The sequence below is a fragment of the Caloenas nicobarica genome, chromosome 18 (assembly GCF_036013445.1).
Source record: "Caloenas nicobarica isolate bCalNic1 chromosome 18, bCalNic1.hap1, whole genome shotgun sequence".
NCBI lineage: Eukaryota > Metazoa > Chordata > Aves > Columbiformes > Columbidae > Caloenas > Caloenas nicobarica.
Genome location: NC_088262.1, coordinates 11,859,531 through 11,885,797, shown reverse-complemented (window position 1 = coordinate 11,885,797; position 26,267 = coordinate 11,859,531). Strand labels below are relative to the sequence as shown.

The 26,267-nt window shown below is 47.7% G+C and overlaps 1 protein-coding gene across 3 annotated transcripts in view; it reads right to left on the bottom strand.

The window, feature by feature from the left end:
• Positions 1-26,267, bottom strand: part of GAS7 (growth arrest specific 7) — a 107,168-nt gene that overhangs the window by 61,571 nt on the left and 19,330 nt on the right. For 2 of the 3 annotated variants that reach the window (XM_065647773.1, XM_065647775.1), the window contains exon 2: positions 9,090-9,213. In XM_065647773.1, the coding sequence (XP_065503845.1) occupies positions 9,090-9,213 (124 nt within the window). The remainder of the gene's footprint in view (positions 1-9,089; positions 9,214-26,267) is intronic. The other variant, XM_065647774.1, reaches the window with a different exon arrangement.

Genomic DNA, 26,267 nt, shown 5'->3' with positions numbered 1-26,267 from the left:
TTGTTGGATGGACCCACCACCTAACTCCTCCTGTTTTCAGAGGAGGGAGCAGAACTACACAAAGGGACCCCCACTGAACCAAAACTTGTACAGCTTTTGCTTGCCGACCTTCACAGAATCACAGCCAGCTCCCTCAGCACCCACAGGTGCATCCCATCTGGACCCATGGATTTATGGATGTCCAGATTGCTTAACTGGTCCCTAACTCAGTCCTCAGCAATGGAGGCAAACTCTTCCTTTGTCCTGCCTTCCTCTGGGGCCTCAGGGGTACGGGGCTCCTCAGGACAGCCTCCGGCAGAGTAGACAGAGACAAAGAAGGCATTCAGTAATTCTGCCTTCTCTGTATCTTCTGTCACCAGGGCACCCACCCCATTCATCAGTGGGCCTACATTGCCTCTGGTGTTAGTTTTATCTCTCACCAGGTTTAACTCTAAGGAGGCCTTAGCTTTCCTAGTTGCCTCCCTACATCCTCTGACAACAGCCTTATATTCTTCCCAAGTCGCCAGCCCCTCCTTCCATGATCTGTAAACTCTCCTCTTCCACTTGAGTTTGCCCAGCAGTTCCCTGTTTAACCACGCAGGTCTCCTGGCTCCCTTCCTTGACTTCCTACGTGTCGGGATGCTCTGATCTTGAGCTTGGAGCCTTCTTGGATCTTCTCAGATCTTCTTCTTGGATCTTGAACCTTCTTCAAAGGTTGTGTCCCATCCCTGCTCGCAGCATGCACCCATCCCCGCGGATGGACTGCGCAGTGCGGAGCCCGCCAGCCGCTGCTGCCCTGTGTGCTGCTGCCTGATCCAGCCCTGCACTGGGACCAGCAGGGCAGGATGTTCAGGGAGGCGCAGAATCTGTCCCAAAGCAGGGTGGGAATATTCAGCACAGCTGCATGTGGGTACACGCAAAATGAAGCACAGTAAATGTTCCTCTGAACTCATATTAAGATTCCTTCACTTACAGAACCAGAAAAAGCAAACCAGCAGTTGAGTGACAAGTTAGATGTATGTAAACATTGAGGAAACACAAAGATACCAAATAAAGAACAACTCTCATATAAGTCCCAGGTAATTGTCAACCTCTACACTGATAAATATTTTTCGTACAGGTTGGTCTTTACAGACTGAAAAAAACAGGCCTAACAGGGATTTCAGGAAATCTTCTTGTCCCTGCTGTGCCCCAAAGCAAGGCAAACATGATTTTTCACCGTTTTGCGTAACCTGCTTAGAGACCTCCAGTGTTACAGGCTCCCAGGCAACTCCCTATTCCCACACTTCACTATCTTAGAGAGCTAGGAAGTTGGAGTTGTCATTGTTGCAACTGAAGTGTGTTACTGTGTCTTCTAGTGATGACCGGAACTGCAAACAGTCTTCCCTGCAACAGCATTTTATGCGCTTGAAGCCTACTTTCACGTCCCCATCCATGTCTTTGCTTTCTTAAGGCAAACAGCCCTGATCTCTTAATATTTGCCCACAGGCCATGTTTTCCACATCTCCCATCATTCTTGCTACTCTCTTCTGGACTTTATCCAACTGGCTCACATCTTTCCTGAAGTGTAGAGCCCAAACAAGATAAAATATTCCAGTTGAGGCTTTATAATTTCCTTGTAAAGTTGCAGGCTTACTTCATGCCTCACAGAGAACTTTCCTATTTATACAATGGAAAATGATGGCTGTTTTTGTACTAGCAAAACACTGCTGGCTCACTCTCAGTTTTAGATCTTCCAGAACCATCTTTGACTGTAAACTGCTCCATTGCCCGTCTTTGTCACTTAATTATTTCTGACAAAATCTCCAGTCCGAAGTGCATCTTTTCGGAACAGCATCCTACTCTTCCAGTGTGTGTCCTCAGCTGCAGGATGACTGTGAGTTCCGAGCTTGTTCTGTGCAGAACACCATGTTCTCTCCCAGCTTCAGTTAAAGTTAACGTTTGAATAAGTACACTTAATATCAACATGCCATTCATTACTGCAATAACTGACCTGCAATAACCACAGAGCCTCAGGCAGATTCCTGCAGGATTTCCTTTGGTGCAAGCTTCCCTTTGACGAGGTATCATCGATTACTGTGCTCTGAGTAGGATCTGCCAAGCAGTTTTGCACCATCTTCTTGTAATTTAACTATGGTCCCCTTTCCCTTTAGGTTGTTTTACCTCTAGTCAGCTTTCAAACTGCTTTTGCTGCTTTTAAGGCCTGTCATCCTGTAAATGAGCTGCCTTTCCTTCATGTGGGGTCTCTGCTCACAGACCCGCTCTACCTGGAGGCTGTATAAATGTTTAGCCACAATCCCACCACATGAGATGGCAGGTACCTCCTCCCACCACTGCTTGTCAATGATGAAAAACTGCTATGAACCTGTCAAGAAAACCTGCTCCTACTAGCACCCATCTTCAGAAAGGCAGTGGGTGCTGGCAAGGCCCTGGAGCGGGGCAAGGGGATGCTCTGTTCTGCTCTGACCTGTCCCAGGGCCCAGCCACAGCCCTGAGCTTGGTGAACACCCCACTCTGCTCTGGATGTGCCTCCCACTGGCTGACAGGGCCACTGGCTGGACATGCAGGACAACTGGAGTGCTGCAAGTGAAGGACATGCCACTCAGAGGATGTCCAAATACAACATGTAAAAGAACAGACAGTGAACACAATGCCTGGAGCTTTGACATATGCTTAGCATACAGCTGAGATTTGTCTTCTACCTCATGCATGAGAGACATATGATGAAAGGGACAACCAAAAGCAAGGATGCATGATAGCAGTGCCTAAGGGATGTGTTACATGTATAAAAAGAAAGCAACAACACGGATTTGTGGGCTACAGGAGACCTTGCAGAGTGTTCTCCAACCCAAACTGAAGTGCTACATTTGCTATCTAAAACAGTAGCCCCGAAGGGAAAACCACAACGCAGCACTCCAGCAATGAGCTGAGTTCAGCAGCAGGCCAACCTTGGGTACCTCTGGACTCTGCAAAAGGTGGGATCAGAGACAGTTTCTGCAGCAGTATGCATCCTCAGATGGAAGCGGCTGAACAGGATCCCCAGAGTGCACACAGCACACGGGTAAGGCAGAGCCCGAAGGAACTGTGAGCAGGGACCCAGATGAGGAGAGCTGAGGATACTTTGGAATGCTCTGTGTCATAGAGGGGAGCCCTTCTTTCCTACCACTCACTTTCTGGCTGTTTTTTCCCCCAGATCACTATCTGTGAAAGAGCACTAGCATCTCCCACTCTGTCCACTGAACAGCTCTGTGCATCTTCTAGTTATTATTAGTTTCTCTACTCGAATTTCTGCATACTTGAGTGGAAGTAGACAGACTCTTTCCCCTATTTCAGCTGCACTGTCTGGCTCAGCCTCAATGGGTAGGAGAAGCACAGGGCAAATAATACAGAAGAGCTTTGATAGGAGGGATATTCTAAGTTATTTAAAATAAGAGGAGAAAACCCCAAACTGCACAAGAACAGTCTCCACAGCAGCCAGAGAGACCTGCTGTAAGCTAGAAGAACAACCAGTCATATTTATTCTTTCTGTAACCATTTGTTCTCTAGGCAAGCAGACCTCAGACCATGGTTGAGGTATAGAAATCCCTTTTTGGATTCAAAAATTTCAAGGAAGAAAAAGAAGCTACATAAAAAGAAGCTAAATAAAGTACAAGCAACTATAACAAAGCTGAAGTTGTACAGTCCCTTTAGACAATTTGGTGCTTCATCAGCTGGAGAAGACACACTTGATTTGGCACAGTTATTCTGATCCATGTCCAGATTCTGCACTGGAAATGGAAGAAAACTTTGTAGAGCACCTCAGAGGAGCCTGGGAGAGAGCCTACATTTGGTCAATGACAAACATCAACCACAAAGCCTTTCCAGGACAATTTCATGTTTCTTCCTGTCAAATAGGAATCTTTGTATCATAGATCCTGATAACAGAAGACATGAGACATACACAGGGACACACCTAAACTGCTCTGAAGTCAGAACCTCCTTCCACTTTGGGACTGAAAACAGAAGTCTGCTCTGACAGAAGGCTCCAAATGGAGAAGAAAACCTCATTTTTCAGTGTAGCTCAGTGTAACAAGGTCCCTGGAAACCCTTACGGTCCAAGTATGCATCCCAGAGTTTTGCTGCATGTCAGAGGGTACACACCTCTGGCGCCAGCTCTGCACCCGCTCCATGCAGCAGAAGGCCCTGGGAGGGCTGAGCAGACAGTGCCCTGGCTGAGGTCCCCCAGCTGAAACATCTACCAGAAGCTGCAGGGAACAGCCCTTGCTGTTATCCGAGTTGCCTTAAACTCACCTTCCAGTGCAGCTCTGTTAATGGACAGTTCTAATATAATACTTTGGTCACAACGTCTAGTTTCAGCAAAGCAAGCACAGATACTTGTGAAAGACGGAAGTAAAAACAAACAAACAAGCAACAAAATAAAACCACACACATGCACGACCACAAAAAAAAAAAAAAAGGCAACTTAGAGTAAAAATAACCAGAAAGTGTTCTTTCTTATTCTCTTATGGCTCTGAAGTGCATACCTTGTGCCTTGTTGCATCTGTTAAGGACAGCCCTCCGTGAGAAAGTCTGCATCACAGTGTACACTCATTTCCCAGCTTTGGGAAGCACCTTAGCTTGGGGAAAGCTCCTTCCCAAGCTCTTTGAAGGGGGTTCAGGCATATTTAATCTTTCTGGTTTTACATACTGAGGAGGAAAGTGAAAGAACATAACTGAGGCTGCAGAAGTTAAGCACTGAAAAGAAGTAAAAAGCAAAAGGAGCTCACAGTGCCTGTTCTAAATGCAGGGAAAAGACAACCTTGGCACAAATTCACTGAAGAAGGTACAGAGCATCCAGCCTTGGAGGCTTTTAGGAACATATACTGCTCAAGCTACTCAGATGGAGAGTGCAGCCCAGGACAGTGAGTAGATTTTTCTGCAATTTTTGTGAGATCAGGCGGACATGAAAGGTTTCCCACAGAGCTGCGAGAAGCAGTGTTTTCCTTCCTCTGCTGGTCTCTTGGGGAGCAGTTACAGGTCATCTCCACTGTTTCCCAGCTGTGAGTGTGGCATGCATCATCTGGCAGTATCCAGATCTCACAGCACTTAATCCTTGTCCAGGAGATAGTTTGGCATTTTTTCTTCGTTAAAATAAGGACTGCTTCACTCCTTGGAGATGCAAATATTTCTTCCTCAGATGGGTGAGACTTACTCTGACTGACTGGTTAACACTTTGTTGCCTCAAGAAATTCCCTTTTCTCCCCTCTAGTGACTCACTGGCATGTTTAACTATGAAATATATCTCACACAGAATCTTGTATTTTGCAATAGTCTGGACATCAGCAAGTATACTTGTTGTACCCATCTATATGGGATTATTACACGTGGAACATTGCTGGCACTTGGCTGAGACCAGACACAACAGCAATTGGGTGGATAATCTCTAACACCTTTCAGACAGACTTGACATCCAGATTTTGCTGGGCTGCACGGACACATCCTGGAGCTGTTACTTCCCACGCTATGCTATATTCTACAAGAACCTACATTTCATCCACTCTGCTGAAGCTGGACCTCTGTCTATGAAGGAGCAGTTATCGGTATGGTTCGTCAGGATGTGCTCATGCCCCTTCTGGGAGGCAATATTGCCATCAGCACCCAAAGCAGTATGCCCTGACCCTTCATAGTCTCCTGCTACATGTGTGGAGCATGAGAAAAATAATCATTTTAGACCGTCTCAGCTGTGGAATCAGAGAGGAAAGACCACAGGAAAGCAAAGGGTCTACAGTATTTCCTGATGGATTAGCAATGTCCCTTCTCTTTCAGCTGAGACCAGATGTACATTCTAGCAACGGCTGTCAGCCCTACAGTGGTTTTACAGCAAGTCAAATGCAGTCAGTCAGCCACTTTGTGAGTCACTGTGTGAAAGCTGCTGAACACCCAGACTTCCCTGTGGTACAAAAAAAAAAAAAAAGAGAGAGAATTTGGGAAGAGTGTGGAGGAGGTCTTGAAACAGTTTCTGATCATCCATCTCAGTAAAGAGATGACTGGTCCTTGGGAGATCTGAGAAATTATGACCTCACAAACCAAGAGTTTTGCATCAACTGCTGTTGGTGGGTAATGGTGACCAGAAGACCTTTAACTACATGGATCAGCCTGAAGGCCAACCAGCTAGCTTCCGCTGACTTCTGAATTAACACGTTTGTGCACAGTGATATCCCTCCCAAATGCTCCGGCATTCTTTCATCATCTGGTGACAGCTGTGATAGAGAGCAACCTACGAGTACATCTACACAAATAGGACCTTGATGGAAAAGAGAATTAGCTCCTGAAACAATGGTGATATGGAAGCAAAGCAGGAAGGAGGCCCATGAAACCCTGTGACAGAGATGTATGCTGGCACTATGACCACATTACAAACACTGCCAATGTTTATCTTGATACTCCCAACAGCAGCTGTAGCAATGACAGGACAAATAAGCAGTTAAGACAAGTCAGCAGGTGCAGACAGTGAGTCGTCCAGTCCACAAGACTTGCGATAAACATCACCCACACCAGTGCAGCTCTGCCACAGGAGAGGTGGGGACTGCAGTTTTACAGCGTATTGGTTTTGACTTGTCATATGGACCAAAGCCAAAGAATACTTCCTGAATGTCAAGGTGCAATTCCACTGTTGGACGGTGAGCCTTGCATGCCAAATGTGCCTTTTCGGTGACTGCATGGCTCAGCAGATCCGACTTCGGAGCACAGTCAAGGAAGAAAGTGCATATCCAACATGAGACTGGCCAATCTGTCTATGGGTAGTCCTGCACTACCAGTTTTGCAGGAACAAAGGTCAGAGCAAATTAGTCAGATTAATTAAAGCAATGTCCAGACAGCTGCTCATGCCAGGGCTGGATAAGGCTTGATCACCCACTTCAACAGAAAGGCCCAGAGGCTGCATCCAGCTTCTGCTTTGTCTGAGACCTAGATGACACTATAGGTGACATTTCTTTGGCACATAATCCAGTTTGAGGTATTTGGGGTGTGAATCAGATAGTGCAATATAGCCCAAGTAGAGCAAAAATACTCCCAGGCAATACCATCAAACCTATAAACTAGCAAAAAGTGGTACCTACACAGCTAGAATACTTTCAGGCAGCAGCATATTGCAACTGATCAGGCTGAGAGAAACTGAGCTTGCCAGGAACACCAGCTAAACTGGTGGAATGGAGGGGCCAAATTGCCCCTGTACCTGCTGCAGGAGAATCCTCTTGTCTCACAAAAGGCTATAGCCTTCATGGGAGGTGTGGGAGGCTCAGAAATCCATGATTCTTGAGTCCAGCACAAGAAACAAGAGCAAACAAAACTTCAAAGACAGTTTGGCTTAGGACTGCTGTGGTGAGGAGCTTTCTCATCTGAACAGAACTTGAGTAAGTGCTCCCTAAAGCAAGGACCAGAACACAGAAATCCCACTTACCCCTCTATCTTTGTTATTCTGAGAACCATATTCTTTGCTGCATAGCAATCCCATTGCAGTAGCTGAGAGCATAACCATAGGTGGTTTTGGCATTCTCTTGTGAAGGACAGGTTGGAAGTGACCTCTGGAAGTCTCTAAGCCAGCTACTCACTCTGAGCAGGACCACTGCTAACAACAGATCAGGTCAGCCACAGCTTTATCTAGCCAGGTTCTGAGATCTCCCAAGGATGGAGATTCCACCACCTCCATGGTCAGCCTGTGCCAGGGCTATCCTGCCTTCCTCGAGAAAATTTCTTCCTAGAGAAAAAATTTCCTAATTTCTGACTTGGACTTACCAAGCAGGATGTGGCTATTGGTCCTTGTTATATTGTCTATAACTTTTGTGAGGAAAGTAAAAAGCTGCCTGAAATTATGGAAAGACTGAGCCCAGGCCATTTACCTTTCTGGGGTGGATTCCTGTGACAAGAGTTTTTATCACATAAAAAACAGGTTCTTACTGGTTTTATCTGACTTCAACCCAGAGCATGTGACTAAGGGTCTATCACCATGATGGCTCGGGACTGAGTTCAATCACCTTCTCATCCACCTGTGAGTTGCAGTGGGGACAGGGTATATCTAACTCCTACTGATCTCCCAACCCATGCAGGGGGTGCTGCCCATGAGCCAGAGAAGACTTTGTTTGAAAATGAAGGCAATGTTTAATGGTAACGTGCCTTCTGGGGGTCCTATGAGATTTCAGTGCATAAAACTCAGGCAAATAATGACTTGGCCAAGTCCTAGGCCAAAGGCTTCTGAAATGAAACAGATCAGTCCCTGAATGGACTGTAAGGCATGTTGTGACAGCCCATGCACTCACAGTCAGAACACCAGTGGTCATTCTTGATGGCTTTGGTCTCCGGTGAACAAGGTGAACTCCTGCTGTCCTCTCCCCTCTTGTCATTCTGTCATTCTTTCTGCTTAAAGAAATCTGGTTTTGCTGGTCCTGAGTCCCTGTTTTGCAATGCTGTTGTGAACTCATGATGAGAAAAGCAGGTAGACACAGAGTCTTAGGTAAGCGGATGTGGTACAAGATTTACAGGTCTTGAACAGCTGAGAAGATTGTGAGTTAAGTCTGCTTCTCTGCTAGCATGACAGGGAATAAAACACACAAGCAGAGACTGAAAATTCTGTCTTTGATGTTCCATTACATGTGTTTTTCTTTCCTTGTCTCCATGGGCAAGCTGAATCTGATTTGAGCAGCTTTTCAATCAACTACTTCTGTTTTCCCCTAACAGTGCTTTAGTGATACCTAATATTCTATCAAACTACTTCATATATATGTACATATGTAGCTATAAATATCTCCAGCTAACAGGAAAGGAAATAATGAATGTGGTAAAAATTTTATCCTTAACAGTGTTTTATATTCTAAAACACTGGTGGCAGGGGTGTTTCTACTTTACATTCTCTGTCTTTTGTAAAAGCTTTAGATGTCTTCTAATGGTCAGAATTAAAATGACAGGGGATCAGAAGACAAAATCTTATAATTGTTTTCTTTCATATGGGGGCAGGGTCATATTAATTCATGTGACTCTGGGCCTACTTTGTCATCAAAATTAACTTGAGAGACAATTTCCTGCAACAGATCTGTACTGCTAGGGTGACGTTTACTGGAGCCCCCACCGCCACTTACCATTAGTGAAGGTGTTCACATAGTACCTTCGGCCCTGGGGAGACATATAGCTCTGCCAGCCGGGGGGAAGATGGCTGTTCAACGTATCTTCTCCTGTCTGAGGAGTTGCCTTTCTGGGTTTCTGCTGAGAAAAGAAAAAGACCCCAACCTATTAAGTCAATATCTAGATAATGTAAAGTCTAACCAGACACACATCTGGAAAGGGACCATGTGGTTTCGCATTCTAGAGATAGCAATACACTCGGAGACTTTCAGTCCATTTCTCCTCTCATCTGTCCTAGCTCCATCCAGAACATGAAGAAACCTTCCCTTGAAGCACTGGCCACACAGAACATCCTTTGGGAAAGAAATGAAACACTTCTGTATTTACGTCCCGTGAGCACTTGGGCACTCTCGTTAAGCAGTAAAATGCAAAGCATAAAAAAAAATCAAGTGGCTGGGAAAGAAAGGCATGCATCTGGTATCCATGTACTTTCATCTGGATATAGTGGTGGGTCAAAGCACTGGTCATGGAGGTGCTGCCCCGATTTAATTTACAGGGCACCGCCACCTTTAGACATTTTAAAGAAAAAACACTGCAGAGCCATGTTGTCTACAGGAGTAGTGTGCTGAAATAAATTTATGAGTATCCTGATTATATACTAATAATGCATGTAATAAGCCATGTATGCATTACTGATCTAGATGTAATCTGGATCCATATCATCCAGACAGAGGATCATTAGGATCCTGATTACTAGGAGTGATCCAGATCATTAGGAAAAGCAAGCATGAGCGCCATGCTGTCACCTGCTCCCTGAGAACACACAGAACTTCTATCAGGGTTCAAGTGCCACCTCAGCTGTACATCTCTTCACCAACTCAGTTGCAAACATCAGTGCAGGTTCAGGGTGCAAGGAAAAGAACGAGGTGAAGCTGAAATCCAAGTAATTGTCCGCACTACGTTGCATCACCTGGACTATTTCCATCTGCCATGTATGTCTGGCGGTTCCTTGGTAGCTTGGGATTTAAAGCAGCTGCTTGATGTGAGACTGACAAAGAGCGCTTCATCCCAAAGGAGGCATGAACCCCAGCCAGTCCCTTCAACCAGGAACCTTCAATAAGGCAAAACTAGAGAGATAAGATGCATGGCCAAACATTAGAGGTGGTGGATGCCCCATCCGTGGAGACATCCCAGGCCAGGCTGGATGGGGCTCTGAGCAACCTGAGCTGGGTGAAGATGTCCCTGTTCATGGCAGAGGTGGGACTACATGGGCATTGAAGGTCCCTTCCAGCCCAAAGTATTCTGTGATTCTATGACTGCCAGTTGTAGCCCTACAGGGCTGCAGATATGAACCCAACAGCCTCCTCCTGGCTCACATCCAGAGAGCTCCCCTTTGTCTTTCTGCATTTCCTAAGGTAAACCACGCATGCAATGTAGTAATTTTTTGTTTGTTTGTTTGCATTGCCTTCAAAAGAAGAAATACAAAAGAACAAGGAAAAAATGTGTGAAATTGAATTATTTATCCCGTGGAAGCTAATCTCTATCCAGAAAATGCCTTCCAACACAGTGGGGGACAGGTTCAAAGTGACTGCACTAGATTCACAAGCAGCCATGTCCAGGAGATAGGCAGAGTGTCAGCATTTGGATGCATATGATGTTCAGACATTGACAGATGAATGAACAGTACCATTAGAAAAAACCTGTGATGTGTCCTTCTCCTACACATTCAATCTCTGAGTAAAATTTCAACTCTGTTCCAACCCAAAATAAATGCGACATTTAATGGTTCTGGAGCCAAAAGTCTATCTTATGTTTCTTTTCAGTTTCAGAAAACTCTGATTACAATGACTCTCAAGAGGAACTGAACTGGAGAAAGATCTTGTGATGTGCCTCATCAAGCATACTTGCACAGACAGGTCACAGGCTGCAAGGCAGCCATATGGACTCAAGGACAGGGTGAGATGGATAATGTCTCACTGCTGCAGCACAGATGGAGCCTATGCCGGTTCAGATTTTGGCTCCTCTCCTTCAGCAGAAATACAGACTGGGAGACTCAGCTGGCCCAACATGAATTGAACAAATTAGCTTGGAAGATACGAAGGGACCCTACCGCATGTATGACTCAGACCTCATGCTATGCCTGCCTATGGCTAGCAGGGTGGTATGCAGAATTCATCAGTAGGATCTCTGTCATCTATTCCTATCATGTGTGTTTCTGCTCTCTAATGTTTAATCAAATCAACTTATAGTTCCGTTCACCCTGCTGTACATGTGAGAAAGCAGAAACTTCCACAGTTTATGTTACTATTTATTTTTTATTTTGCTTATCTCATCTTAGGATGTAAGTGAAAACCCTTCTTACACATTAGCCCGCCCAAAGACACATGTTTTCATTATCGTTAGTTTTGTTCTGTTGCCTAGAAATGCACTAAATAAAATTCTTGTCTTTTAGTGAAGCTAGCACAACCATGTCTGATCACAGCGTCAGAACCCCTCCATACATGCCACTGAAACACTTCTCTGTTTCATATAGCTTTCCATGAAAACTCTGAATCCTACTAATGAAAACCTTAAACCTCATGAATATGACAGAAAAATTAAGTTATCCCAGTTTTACCTCTGGGTTATCTGAGTTCTTCTCCAACATGACATGGATGTTTATGGCAATACCACTTCTAACACAGCTCCAACAACCATGTACGTTTTTCCAGTTCTTTACAGCCTTGTACTGACACCACCAGAAACTTGCTTACACAGTCCTGACATGCAGTATAGCCCTAATGTCCAGCATCATCCTTTTGACTGAAAAGAACTCACTGCAGGCTTTCCAGTCATGATGTCCCTGGAAGCGTCGCATTGCTTGTGCAGGTGATCACAGGATCCCAGACTGGTGGGGGCTGAAGGGACCTCTGGAGACCCCCCAGCCCAACCCCTGCTCACGCAGGGTCACCAGAGCAGATCACACAGGTCGGTCCAGGCGGGTTTGAATGTCTCCAGAGAAGGAGACTCCGCACCCGCTCTGGGCAGCCTGGGCCAGGCTCTGGCACCTCCCAGCAAAGAAGTTTCTCCTCATGTTCAGCTGGACCCTCCTGTGTTTCAGTCTGTGCCCGTTGCCCCTCACCCTGTCGCTGGGCACCACTGAACAGAGCCTGGTCCATCCTCTGACACCCACCCGGAGATATTGATCACATTGATCAGGTCCCTCTCAGCTTCTCTTCTCCAGGCTGAACAGACCCAGCTCTCTCAACCTCTCCTCATAAGAAAGATTTTCAAGATTGGAGGCAGCCTGGGCTGCAGTGATCATGCGCTTGTGGAGTTTGCAGTCCTGAGGGATGTGGGATGGGTGAAAAGTGAAGTCAGGACCATGAATTTTAGGAAAGCCAACTTCCATCTCTTCAAGGAGTTAGTCAATGGGACCCCTGGGAAACTGACCTCAGGGACAAGGAAGCAGAACAGAGCTGGCAGATCTTAAAGGACACTTTCCATTGAGCAATAGAGCTCTCGATCCCCAGGTGTAAGAAACTGGGTAAGGAGGGCAAGAGGACAGCACGGCTGAATTGAGGCCTGCTGGTCAAAGTAAAGAGCAAGAAGGAAAGGCACGGGCAGTGGAAGCAGGGACAGGTATCATGGGAAAAGCATAGGGACACTGCCCAGTGGTGCAGATAGGGGGTCAAGAAGGCCAAGGCACAGCTGGAGCTGAACTTGGCAAGGGAGGCAACAAATAACAAGAAGGGCTTCTACAGGTATGCCAACCAGAAAAGGAAGGTCAAAGAAAGTGTATCCCCCAATGAGCAAGCCTGGTAAACTGGTGACAACGGACAAGGAGAAGGCTGAGGTACTCAAAAACTTTCCTGCCCCAGTCTTCACTGGCAAGCTGTCTTCCCACACCACACTTCTCGAGTGGATGAACTGCGAGACAGGGACTGGGGGAGCAAAGTCCCTCCCACTGTAAGTGAGGATCTAGTTTGTGACCACTTAAGGAACTTGAACATACATAAGTCCATGGGACCTGATGAGATGCATCCCAGAGTCCTCAGGGAATTGCCTGATGTAGTTGCTGAGCCACTCTCCATGACATTTAAGTCCTGGCAGTCAGGTGAAGATCCTGGTGACTGGAAAAAGGGAAACATCACTCCTATTTTTAAAAAGGAGGACCTGTCAGCCTTGTCTCTGTGCCTGGGAAGATCATGGAGCAGATCCTCCTAGAAGCTGTGCGCATGGAGGACAGGGGCGTGATTTGGGACAGCCAGCATAGCTTCACCAAGGGCAAGTCCTGCCTGACCAACATACTCTATACTACGATGGAGTAACTACATCAGTGGACAAAGGAAGGGCTACAGATGTTGTCTGTCTGGACTTCGGTAAACCCTTCAACACGGTCGCCCACAACATCCTTCTTTCTAAATTGCAGAGGTATGGATTTGATGGGTAAACTGTTTGGTGTTCTACAATTCTATAATTCTACGACCTTGCATCTTACCCATACAAAGCCCTTGTCCAAAACACAAGTAGGTCTGGTGAGAAAGCCAGCGCTTAAAGGCATTCAGAGTTTCAGGATCAAGTAACATATGCAGAGGTCAGATCAGAAAGGAAAGCATGAGAGCCCCAAGCTACTTTTTTAACAAAGACAATCCATCTCCCAGCATATTCAAAGGGATAGCACAGGGTGCTGGGACAAATCCTGGGACAGCTCCTGAACTGTCTCCATCACAGGGTTAATGGTCACCCATTATTGTTTGCAAAAGCACACTGAAGAAAAAATAAGTTCTGCAGCGTAGGAGTGTACCAGCTCCTGAGGAAGCTGGCAGCAAGTTAGGTCCCTTAGATTCACTGCACAGATCTCTGGCCATGAAGATAACAAAGTTCCACCAGACTATGCATGCTGTGCATGATCGGATTCAGGATAATCCAACCCTGGGTTCTGTTCCAGACTCTAGAAGGTACAGAATTTCACGCATTTTTACTACATGCTCACCATTTCTGTCCTTAACATCTTATTTCCCTTCTGGAACTGAAGTCCTATCCATGCCTGCTACTCCTCTTTTTTAATATGGTCCTATAGTGATCCCATGCACCAAGTAGGTCAAGACTAGGTTCAGCTCATTTTAGGCGCTCATGGTATTACTTAATTTCACACAGTCAGCACCTGCATCCTGCAAGGACAGACACCACTGCTTTGCTTAAAGGAAGCTCTGCAATTGCCCCAACATCCTTTGAGTTACACTTTCAGTGTTGCTTCAGGTGTCCCTGATGGACTGCAGGAAAAGCAGACATCTTTTACAGATAGGTGCCATGGCTGTATTCTTAAACAAAGGCTGTGCTAAGACACAGATGTTGACAGTATAGAGTGGACACCAGCAAATGTTGGATGGAAATAGTATAAAGTCCAAAGTCAAGCCAATGTTTTAGCTATAGTCTCTGTCAAAATGCCTATCACTTCAAAAAAAGCACGTAAGAATCATGTTTTGTAGCTGCTAGTTTTCGAGTTACTAATATTTCCACCTTTACTTCTGATTTTGCCAATAAAGAAGTGTTGCGAGCACAGTAGTCCCTATCAACGACAGTCAAGAGAACTGAATATAAGGGAAACCCCAGCACTGCCAAAGGCAGAAGTTCTTGCAAACCATAGGGCAATGGTTTGCTTGGATGTGCATGGAGTCTGGATGTGTGGATCTCTTCCTTTTGTTTCAGAGAAGAATGTGATCCTAAACAGCAGCTTACTCTTGGGCAGGACTTTATCCCCTGCCATGGGGACTGCAGAGGAAGATCCTCTGGGTGCTGGGACAGCTCCTGTTTCAGAGCCCCTAGCTGGTCTCAGTGCAATCCCTTCCCACACACACTTCAGCTCCCACTCCTGCAGCAGCTCTGCTCCTAACTGATACTCTATGGAGGAAAGAGGAACTGAAAATGTCACAGGGAAGGAATCAAAGAAGAAACAAAACTTGGCCTCATCCTCTACTCCTCACCACTCTGCATTCATTGAAGCAAAGACACCAGGAGGCTGTGGGATAGATGGTGTGGGGCAGTAGCATATGGGTTGGGCTCTGTAATGCATCACAGATTAAGTATCTCATCGTTTTGGTGCACTCAGCAGCGCATTCTTTCAGGAATGAGAGTGCCATGGAGGCCATAGTGGCAGCACGTTGTCCCTTCTCTGCCAATGCAGGAGATTTGATGGGTAACAGGAGAGACTTTCTCACTCTTTTTTTCCTGGCAGAGACAACCCTGTCCTAGCCAGACCCTCTGCAGTCTCTTCTTTTAGCATCGGCACGGTTAAACTGGAACCATGTTTGTACACCTGTATGGGAGAAGTTTGGGCTCAGCTGGCACGTAACAATAGACAATCCTGCTGCCGAGATCAGACAGAGATGAGGGCCAGGAGACAGCACAGAAATGGGAAGTGACTGGCAGATTGTTCGACACCCCAGTGCCACCACTGGCACAGCACCGTCAGACGGGCCTCAAACCTCTCCCCAAACCCCGCTCTTCCCGGACACAGCCTGTGCCCAGACACATCGGACGAACAGCGAGGCACTTCTGCTTGCACACCTCTTCCTTAGATTCCAAGACTTTGATCTCTTGTTCCTGTTTTCAGGAGAATTACTGCCAGGATAGTTTATGAGAATGGTAAATCACAACAGAGGACTGTGTATATGGAGAGGGGATTTCAATATCAGCAGAGAGCTTTATAAACCAGCAAAACCAGAACAGCGGACTGGAAGTCGAAACCAGAGAGACTGAAAAGAACCTGCCAATCATGAGGATAAGTATCGACTGGAATGGCTTACCAGGGGACTGTGCACTTGCTGTAGTTCCTCCATCAAGATTAAGTGCCTCTTTTTAGCAGATCCGCTCTATTGTAATCAGAGAAAAAGGCGGGACGCTGAAACCGCTGACCCGGCAGTGCAGCAGCTCACGCTGGTTGGGCCAGCAATCCCTTCTGCCTTCCAAATATAACAACTCCCGCAGTACCTTTCAGCTGAGAGACACGCTTAGGCCACTCCCTTCACTGTCACTTCTGGTAGTGTCACCAGCTGCTGCACGATGCTGGACAGGCAAATCTGGACCTGAAAGGATGTCTGCAACACACCATTGCGGAAACAGGAAATCCGAACAATGTGGGAAGAGCAGAGAATGTGTGACCCCAGTGAAATCCGCCCGCATCTGTAAAAGGGATCAAAGTATCTCTTAAAACATTCAAAACTAAGAACGCAAGCACTCCCCTCCTACAAGATTTCCTAGGATTAGAAGTCCACATAAGAGGGGTACATGAAGGGGTAGACACGAGCCAGCCACCCAACAGACCTCACTCTCCGTGACAAGCAATGGTTTTCATTTGCTGCCTGCAGAAAAACAGGAACAGGATTCTCCTGATATATGCACAGCAGGAAAGAAACCAGAAATGAGCAGCAAATGCAAAAGGCATCTCAAAGCAGAGAGGGCGCTGGAGCTCTTCAGGACCAAACCATGTATCAAAGAACTAGCAAACGCAAGCATATGAAATAAGAGCAGATCTATGGGGTTCACCCACCTAGTTCAGGATACCAGCACTGACAAGAGGCTGAAGGATGTGCTTTTTAGAGCAGGGCACATGAACTTGACCATTACCTGCGGCCCATTCTCCCTGCATCCACAGGCATTGGGTTACAGATGTCAGGGAGAGAAGGACAACCGGTGTGGGCAGGACAGCCACCCCACAGCATCACAATCTACCCAGAGGCTACACTCTAGACCAGGGAACAGTGTTTCATCCGTGCACTGCTAAGCACAGATTGTCTAGAATCATGTCTGAAGAGAATGACAACGGGGTCAGGCATCCTGGCTGCCCCATGCGAAAAAGAGCACCAGCTATGGCCCACGTGTTGAACCCCTGGCTCTTGCTGTCCAGCTGAACCAGTTCAGAACAGGGCAGCTCATCCAGCACTGGGGCTGCCTCTCCCACTCCGCCTCTTCTGACATTCTGACTATTCTGTTTTTCTTTCCTTTCTTGCTCTTCTTGGTCAAGTTAGCGGCAGCCCAACTCATCCTGTTCCTTTGGAAAATCACCTGGAAATGTGATCCTCTCCCAGTGGTGGGAAAAAAAAAAAAAAAAAAAAAAGAAAGGGGTTTTACACAGCAAAGTGAGGCAACAGGGAGTGAAGGGCCCGAAGACATCAGTCCATCCCATGTTGTCTGACCCCCTGAGGCAAGTTCTGCCTTGCTCAATAGGGGAAAATCACTTCCCATTTTCAAACTGCCGGAAATCCCCACTTCCCTTCGAAGAGGGATCCTAGGGAGGAAACATCTGTGCACTTAAAAGCCTGAGCTCCCTGAAGATGTGTTAGCTCGCATTGCACTCCAGCAGACTGCAGCCCAGGGGCTCTCCTGAACATACAACCCAAGGTAAAGGAAAACAATCCCAAATCCACAAAGGCAGGCTCTGAGCAACCTGATCTAGCTCTGAACAGGAAGTTGGACCAGAGACCTCCAAAAGTCCCTTGCAATTTAAATTCTTCTATGATTTTATGTTCCTATTTCAACAGAGCATGCAGCCTTGGAGCAATTGAAGAGGATGCCTCTAGCTGTGGGAAAGGTGTGAACTAAATGCAGTGTCAGAATGCTTACCTGCTGTTGCCACTTGCTCAGAGTCACACTGTGCTTCTGCTGCAAACCCAACAGCACAAAGAAAAGCTACAGAGTCCGGCTAAGCATCTCCCGTGCAGTGTCCTGCCCAGTGCTGGAGGGTCACTGGTGACAGAAAGATGGACAACACATGTGAGGAAAACTTCCTGCAAGAAACAATGCAAGGACGCAGCAGGGAAAAACTGCCGCAACATGGACCCGCACCAGAACAGCCCTCTGTCCTGTGGCGAAAAGCTTGCTCTGTACTGACAATACTGAGCTTATATTTCTATGTAACTGCAGTTTTCATAAATACGTAACTTGTGAAAGGTGTGTGTCAAACCAAGGGTATGAAGCAGAAATGAGGCAGACAGGGTGCAGCCAAAGAAGTGGGCTCTGTGTTGGGACACAGCTAATGCTGCACACAGGATTTGCTAGTGAGAGAAGTCCCCAGAAGGCCCTTGGCGGCAGGGATGCCTACACCCATTCTTGTCCATCCCAAGTTCGGCATGAAGATCCCAGCGCTGAGAAGTGCCCCACAGACCTTCCCCAGGCTGGGCACAGGCAGGCCCACACCAACATGAGCCCCAAAAAAGGGGAATGCCCAGGGCACCTCTGACCCCCTAGCACTACCCACAGCCTCTCTCTCTCTAGTACGTTGAGTCATTCTGTATTTTGTTCACTTTTATGCAATCTTTCTTGCTCAACATTTGGTTTCCATGGAGTCGCATACACTGTGTGAAACAGATTTATATTTAGAAAGTGGAACGGGCCATATGACCTGTCCCGGTTGTCATGGCAACCAACACAGCTCCTCAGCTGAATCTGATGGCACACGGCTGCTGGGGACAAGTCGCCCTCCCTGGGTGGCCCTGTGGGCACCGCCTCTGCAGCAGAAACACAGCAAGATGCTGTGCCACTGCCCCCCTAGTGGCATTCCTCTTCTTTGGGCACCATGCCCCATCTCTGGCCACCTTCTGTAACACCAGCCTCTTCCTCAAGGAGAAACAGTCCCTTTCCCTTTGCCTGTGCCAAGTGTTGGGGTGTCTCAGAGCACTGCCAGCCTGGAGAAGTGGGCTGAACTGTGCCCAGCACACACCCCACGTGCCAGTGTAGCAGGACAGCCCTCATTTTTCCCAGTCTTAAAAATCTCCCTGCCCTAATAATTCTCCTCTGTGCCACGCCGAAGTCTTCTTCACTCTTTCTTCCTCATAAATAACTTCAGCATCTCCATGCAGCTGCTGTTTCCTCGGATGCCATCTCTGCCACCTTCCTACCAACCCACCGCAGCTGTGACTTGGAGGAGGACCGGGTGGCCCTTGTGCATGTGTCTCTGCTCTGCAGTCAACTCTCTTGTAGACCCACACCCCTCTATTTCCCATTTGGCTCTGAAATACAGCGTGTGTGCTTCCCACCCAGCTCTACCTTCCCCACTGAGGGTCTGCTCTCCCAGCCAAATCCCCAGCTGACAAACTCCTCCCTTCTGTCCCACCCAGGTCCCTGGCTGTGGTGCAGCCCAGGAGTTTGCTTTAAGGTAATATCTATGAATAACACCGTGTTTGCAGAGAATTAGCCTTCTGGGACTGATACACTTTTCTCTGCCAGCACTCTAAACTAGGGAAAAACACACTGTTTCTGAAGGATACATGACCCAGGGAGACAGACTGGGTGATGTTTTCTGGCTCAGTGCTGTGTGAGAGACCAAAATGGATGGGAAGAGAAATGCTCAGATCCATGAATCCCGCCGAGACCCTTTCAGAACACGGGCTGTCAAGCCAGAGGTGAAAACTCCAGAGCTGCTCAATCCTCTTCCTTCTCAATGTGTGCCTGGTGCACAAAAACACATAAGGGGCCAGATGGGGACAAGCCACAGCACTGAGCTGCAGCTGAGTCTGTCCCCTGCGGTGGGTCTCATGGGACCCATGGCACCAGGTCTGGTCCAGATCCTACCGCAGACGATGCTCACGCCCTGGCAAAGCAGCAGTTCCGAGAGGTGCTTGTCAGTCGCGATGGACCTGTGGTTGAGGAGAGGGAAGCAAGGCGGGTCTAAGAAGTAGGAAGGATAAAAAGATGGGGTGGGGCAAGATTCAATGTGGGGAAAGAGTGAGGCCCTGGTTTGGGGAGGGTGGTTAGCAAGAAAGAGAACAAAAAGACTGTGATGGCTCCCAGTTCAGGGAGTGGCAGGCGCGGCAGGGAGGTGAGCACGGTTTGCAGAGGAGGACAGCCCGGCTGTTGGCTTTCTCGCCTCTTGCTCTGCCTGAGCTCTCAGCACACTCCCAGGTGTTCATCACTTTCCAGTGCCTCCTTTTCAGTGTGCTCACAGCCCGTGTGAGTGCTACCCTCTGACAGTATTTAGCACTATCTGACAAGGGCGTAGAGTCCTGGCACTGAATTAGCAACCAAGAAAGGGGAAACAAAGTACCACCCTCACATCAGGGACCAAAGACTCTGAACAGCCAGATGGGAGCAGTGTCTGCTCTGAGTAAGAAAGCCTGTCTAGAACATGGTGACTGTAGCTACATGTACACGTGTGTCCTTGCAAATAAAATGCATACATACCCACAGGGAGCTTAAGAATCATCTCCTAGAAAAGATATGGTTGTTTTTTCTTTCTGTTCTAATGGACAAATCTGTCCCATTGAGCAGCCCCTCCTGGCTAGTGTAATCCAGCCAAGATATGCGTGGAAAGGTGATGGCCAGACTGAGACTGGATGGGAAAAAACTGTGGGAGGTCACACTGGGCAGCAGCAAGGAGCTGGCACTGCTAGGTGGAACTTGCATATCAAGCTGCACTAGCCAGGTATCAAAACAGCCTTAACTCTTGGCCAGATACTGGAGAGCCCAGGGGGTCTTTGAGCTGCTACTGGAGGGCCCGGGAGATCCAAGCCAACTACTGTAGGGACCATAAGTTCTGGTTGTTGGCTGAGACCCATTTGCTTATACATATCTGTGTGTGTCACGTGGAAGGATCCATGCATCATCTGCCAGGTAGACCGAGTAGCTACATCCAGTTACTGGAAGGATCCTCAGTGTGTGTCTGTGCATGCGCTGGTGCATGCAAGCAGGTGTGTGAACCAGCAGCTGGAGTGGGGCTGCAGTCTCAGAGGTGCATGACCAGGTGCCAGCAACTAGGGAGACTGGGATCCAGGGCCAGTTACTGGAGGGCTCCACGTTGTATATATGTATGCATTCCCCACTAACAGGCCTTTATCGTTTTTCACTAGAAAGGGGAACAGGATGAGGCTTTTGGTGCCATTTGTGAGAGTGCCGAGTGTTTCTGTTTGTGTTGATCTGTGCAGCTGGCCATGTCTATATGTATATTAATAGAAGAACCATGCTTGTGAGTTTGTGCTGTACATCTACTGACAATACATGCTTAGCCTCACTGCTGTCTGGATCTGGGGATATGAAGTTGTGGCAGCCTTGCCTCCAGCAGGCTACCTGATTCAGCAGCCCCTGACACAGTGCATGTGCACATCCCAGCCCTTGGTATTCATCTCACCAGATGCTGATGTGGAGGACAGCTGAGATGGGATAATCCCAGTCCAAAATGAAGCTAAGCAATGGTGAAGAGAAATACCTCACATGTGCCTGTCCCCTGTTATAGCCCTGGGGGAATGGGGGAGCATTGCAGTGTATCTCTGTGTTCATGCCTTTGTGCAGCACCACTTTAAGAAAAACTTTCACTTAATACATCTGCCTAAACTTTAAGGCACAGGGTACTGAAGAGAAAAGAATAAGATCTCAGCATCAACATGTGGCCCTGGAGACCCTCATGGGAAGTCAGCATACGTACCATACAGAAGTTAAAAGGCAAATGGTAGAATGCCAGGAAGGATCAGGCTGGTACCTCTGACCTGTTCCCAAGCACAGCTGTCCAACTGCCTCCCTCAAACACAGTGAAATCCCTCCCAGAAGTCGGTTTTCCTGCAGCAGTCAAGGAGTTTATCTGAAATATCTGTAGTCGTTTTTCTTCTTCCCAAAGAGAAATAAAGAAGTTAGCACTCTCCCATGCCTTTTGTTTTCCTTTCAGCACCATTGTTTCTTGCTCTTCAGAGTTAACATTTGGCATCTAATTTGCAGAGCTGATGTTGGCTGTGGAGGTCTGGGAATGGTTCATCTGGCAGTACACAGCCAGGTTGGATCACCCACGAGCAGCGCACTGAGCTGGTTGTCCTGGATCCTAAGACTTCCCCTGGCAGGAGTTATCACACCATGGCTTGGTAGGGTGGGAAAAAAGATGAAAGCCTGGGGATGAAGCAGTGCCAGCACTCTGAGAGCTCTGGGCTGGATGTGGCCCGTGCCAGGGCAGCCCGGGAGGAGGCAGGAGCCCTCGTCCCCTCGCCCTGCTCAGGGGGATGTGCCGCTCTGTCTCTGACATCAGCATCTGGTACAAGACGGAGGGCCAGGGCCAAGTGCTCTGAAGGGCTTTGTTGTCCTGGGCAGCCAGACACAACAGGGCTATTGTTCAGCAAACCTTGTACTGCACGAGTCACCCCCATACGCCGGAGAGTCACAAGGCCAGGTCAGGCCAGTTGCAGCATCACTGCTTGTCTCCAGTTTGAAATGACACACTGGCAGGACAGATCCCCCTCTGAGTGGCTGCAGAGCATATCACGCCAGCACGATGGTCAGAGGCCCAAGAGGCAGCCAAGGGCACTGGGGGAACGCTGCACACTGCAGGTGCTCTGCATTGGGAAGGTGACTGGAAGCAGCTGAAAAAAGAAACTTCCAACGGCCACCTAAATTCACTGTCCGACCCCCTTCCTGGGCTGCTGCATGGAAAGGGGGGGCAGAGAAGTCACGCACAGCAGGCGTGAGGGCAGGAGAAGAGCTGGGCAGCACGGCTGTGTTCTGAGCTCCCAGGGCCCTGTGCGCACAGCTGGTTTTGGAGAAATGAAGCATCTGGGATTAATGCCAAATGTTTTTATATGGGGCCTCCAGCCTGGCACTGCAGGAAAGCTCAGCCTGTACAAGCGCTCTCCTCTGCACGCGCTGACACAACACGCTCTCCACAGCCTGGGATGGAGCCCTGGCCTATCCACGCTCACCTGTGTGTGGGAATGTGTCCCCTCTCTCCAGCCAGGGCCAAGAAGCACTGACGGCTTCCTGGGATTAGATGCAGTGTCAGGGTTGCATATTTCACAAGACGTTGCAGCAAGTTACAAAATGCATGCATGAAGAACTGGAAGGGAGCCTCAAGCCACTTTGATCTTTGTGGGGATGCGCCATGCCCCCTCCTGCCAAGACCATCCCCAAACAATGCCACAAGGTTTTATCTAAAGAAAAATGTGAAGTAACTGCTTAAATAGAAAAAAAAAGCTTGAATAGAAACCTAGCAGAAATAAGAAGAGGTGGTAAAGAAACCTGTTCCTCACTCACTGTGGGGCTCTTTCAGGTCTGCTCTCGATCTCATGCACATAGTTTCTGTGTTGCAGCACACTTTGCATTACTCTCCTGGACCCTGGGACAAAATCCCTCCAAGAGGTGTGAGCGAGGAGCACTTGGCCCCCCTTGGGCTCCCAAGGGCTGCCTGCCTGTTTGCTGACCCCTGCACCATCCTCACGCGCCCGGCAGCCTGTCTGCCTGGAGTGTGCTCCACGGCTCCCAGGAATTACAAGCATCCTCCTTCCAGCAGCACAGCAGTCAGGTAAACAAAGTCCAGGATCAGCCACAGCAGTAACACAATAAAAGAACTGCCCCAGAAGCAAAATACTCCTGCTCCAAGTCTGATGACAGGCATCCAGCATTTCACCTGGGGACGACACGAAGGCCATGCCATCACAGGAGCTGTTCGTGACAGACTCACTTGCTGTTGTGTTTTACACGGAACTGGGACACTCCACAAATACAGAAGGTGCAAAAAGAAGTTATGAGTAAAAACAAAATAATGAAAAATATACAAATCACTATGACAGACATTTTTCTCTCAAGGGTACAATGTACCTATGCAACCTTCATAAACATATGCGCTTACAGGGGGCTGTGCCAGGGCATGCTTTTACTTGCTTCATTTCGCATACATCACTATAGTTTTTTTTTTAACAAGCATGATCCTACTGCTGTGTTCTGCAGTTTCCCAGACACAATAACTAATAATTAGTGTTTGTTCTTGTAGGAAGGAAGGGATTCTCCCTTAAATTAGATAGACTCTCTCCTACGTGCACAAACAAGCATGCACAACAAAGCTAAGGCATGGCAACATCCACCTCTGCTGCAGTCATCTGCCAAAAATGGCTATTTACAAAAACATTTTGGAGCAAGTGAGTAACATATTCGTAAGTTAGAAAAGCAAATAAAAGTATCACAGAAGACTTTCTTGTCAGACCTCCAGGGCTAGTGTATTCTTCTCAAGAGGAGTTAATGAAAGCATATTCTGATATTGTCCGAAGAATAATCCTGGTTAGTTGTCTGTATTTATCTTTAATTACTTCTCAAAATACTTTAAATATCCTCTCTCTTTTAGAAAGAACGTTGGCATCAGGTACCTGAGAACCTTATGTCAATGATCTGCATTTCTAATAAGATATTTTTATTATAAATGCTATCTTAAAATCTGTGCAATTAAAATAAAATTGGAACAGTTAATTCAGATTCTGTTCCTGGCCCCAGGCCTTAAGGAAAGCTATTAACATTTTGGTGTATTACAGCTACATTTTCCTGCACTTTAAAAGGAAATCTGCTTCCCCCTGTTGCTGTTGTCGGTCAGGATCCCCAAATAAAGCTCCTAGCTAGTTTTGCAGCCAGCCTGTATGGGACTTTTTATTTACAACTGTCCTCAATTTTTCATGAATGGTGCTTCCCTGCAGAGAATATCTGTTATGCAGCCCCAGCCCAATATTCCCTGGATTAAATGGCCCTCCATGACCAAAACTTTGTGAACCTCAGATGCAGAGAAAACAATGAAATGGCCAAGATACAAAGTGCTGCCAGATGCACATTCCTGCGCCCGTCCTTGTAATCTCTCTCAGGCGTGGGGAATGTAACTGTTGTTGCCTGTAACTCCCAGCAAAGCACACTCAGACAGACAGACAATGTTCACTTTTAGGTTTTGCTGCTGCTACAATTCTTAAAAAAGGAGCAAGTTAAAAAAAAAAAAAAAGCAAGGGAAAAGACCATTCCCACAAGTTGCCAAGACTGAGCGAGGCTCCCAGAGCCCTGTCCGGAGACCCCGCATGGAGCCATGCCTCCCCTGGACCCCGGCTGGACAGACGGACATGGGAGTGGGGCTGGTGTGACCACACGTGGAAGGCCATGTGTCCATCCCTGCTGGGGGGACAAGGGGCAGCGGGAGGATTGGGGACGTTGGGGGTCTGTGGTGCAGTGCAACAAACCTGCTCCCCCCTTGTGGCTGGGACACGGGTCTCCTGCTGTGCTCCGCGGGCACGTCATGCAGGGAGAGGCAGCCTGACACAAGCTCTTGCTGCATTTGCGGCATTTTTCCAGGCATCCCTTCTCTAAAAATGCAAAGTGTGGGACTGCCTTTGTACCCTAGCAGAGGACTGAGATGTCAATAAAGCAAAATCCTCCTTCTCTGCCAGGCTCAATGACTCTGGAGGTCGCTCAGGCATGACCACAAGCATCTCTCCCTGGCTGCCTTGACCCCCTCCCGCAAGAAGGTCTGGATGAGCATGGCAGAGTTGCCTGCTGGCACCAGAGTGTGCTATATTCATTTACAAGCTTCTTTCCATTACAGGAATAGAAAAAGTGCAAATATGACAGACAGGTAATGCAGCACCATCAACTGTTTCTGAAGATGACCCCTGGTGGGCAGAGCAGCAGAGGATCTCCACACTGTGCGACGTGCTCCCTTCTCCCTCCTGCAGCTTCTGCTGCTCCCAGGAAGGACCAAGCTCGTCCTCATCCATCCTGACAGCACAAAGTGCTCCCTGTAGCTGTTGTCCCCTCACTGGTGCTCCTGTACAGAGGCTCCACTCCTTCTTCTGGCCTTTCTGACATAGGGGAGGACACCTGCAGAACACACCCATGTCTCGCTCCCACATGCCACATACCCAAGACTGTAAAGTGAAGATGTCAGCAGTCCTTAGTAACAGGGATGCCTCTTATCTCTGACATACCACCGCTGACATGAAAGGGTCTGTGATGTTTACATTCTAATTAGCGGCATACCTTTGAGCATTTGAAAAACCCCAGTTTCTTGTCCTCGGAGCTGCTGGTCCTGGCCCAGTGCACACGAAAGGGAGCTCAGATCTCATTCGCCCACTTTACTGCTTTTTAATGGAGCTTCACAGTATAAGCATCTCATCTGAGAAGAATATCCAGGTCACCACAGTTGTGCTGTGAAATTCATTTAGTCCTGGCATGGTACATATACAAGAATAGCATTTAAGCCAGCACAGTGCAGACGGTGGGAAGGACTGCGGAGACAAGGGATGACAAAGGTAGAGCTCAAGGAAAGTGCTGGGAGACAGCCAGAGCTGAGCAGGTCGAGAACAGGGAGACTCACTGGTCCGAGGTGACCAGCTGCAGCTGGGACGGACACATGCAGCAAAATGGAACAGGCAGAAACACCGACAGGAAATATCAAGACAAGATTCAGCTTGGAAAAAATGCAAGTACAAGAAAACAGCCCC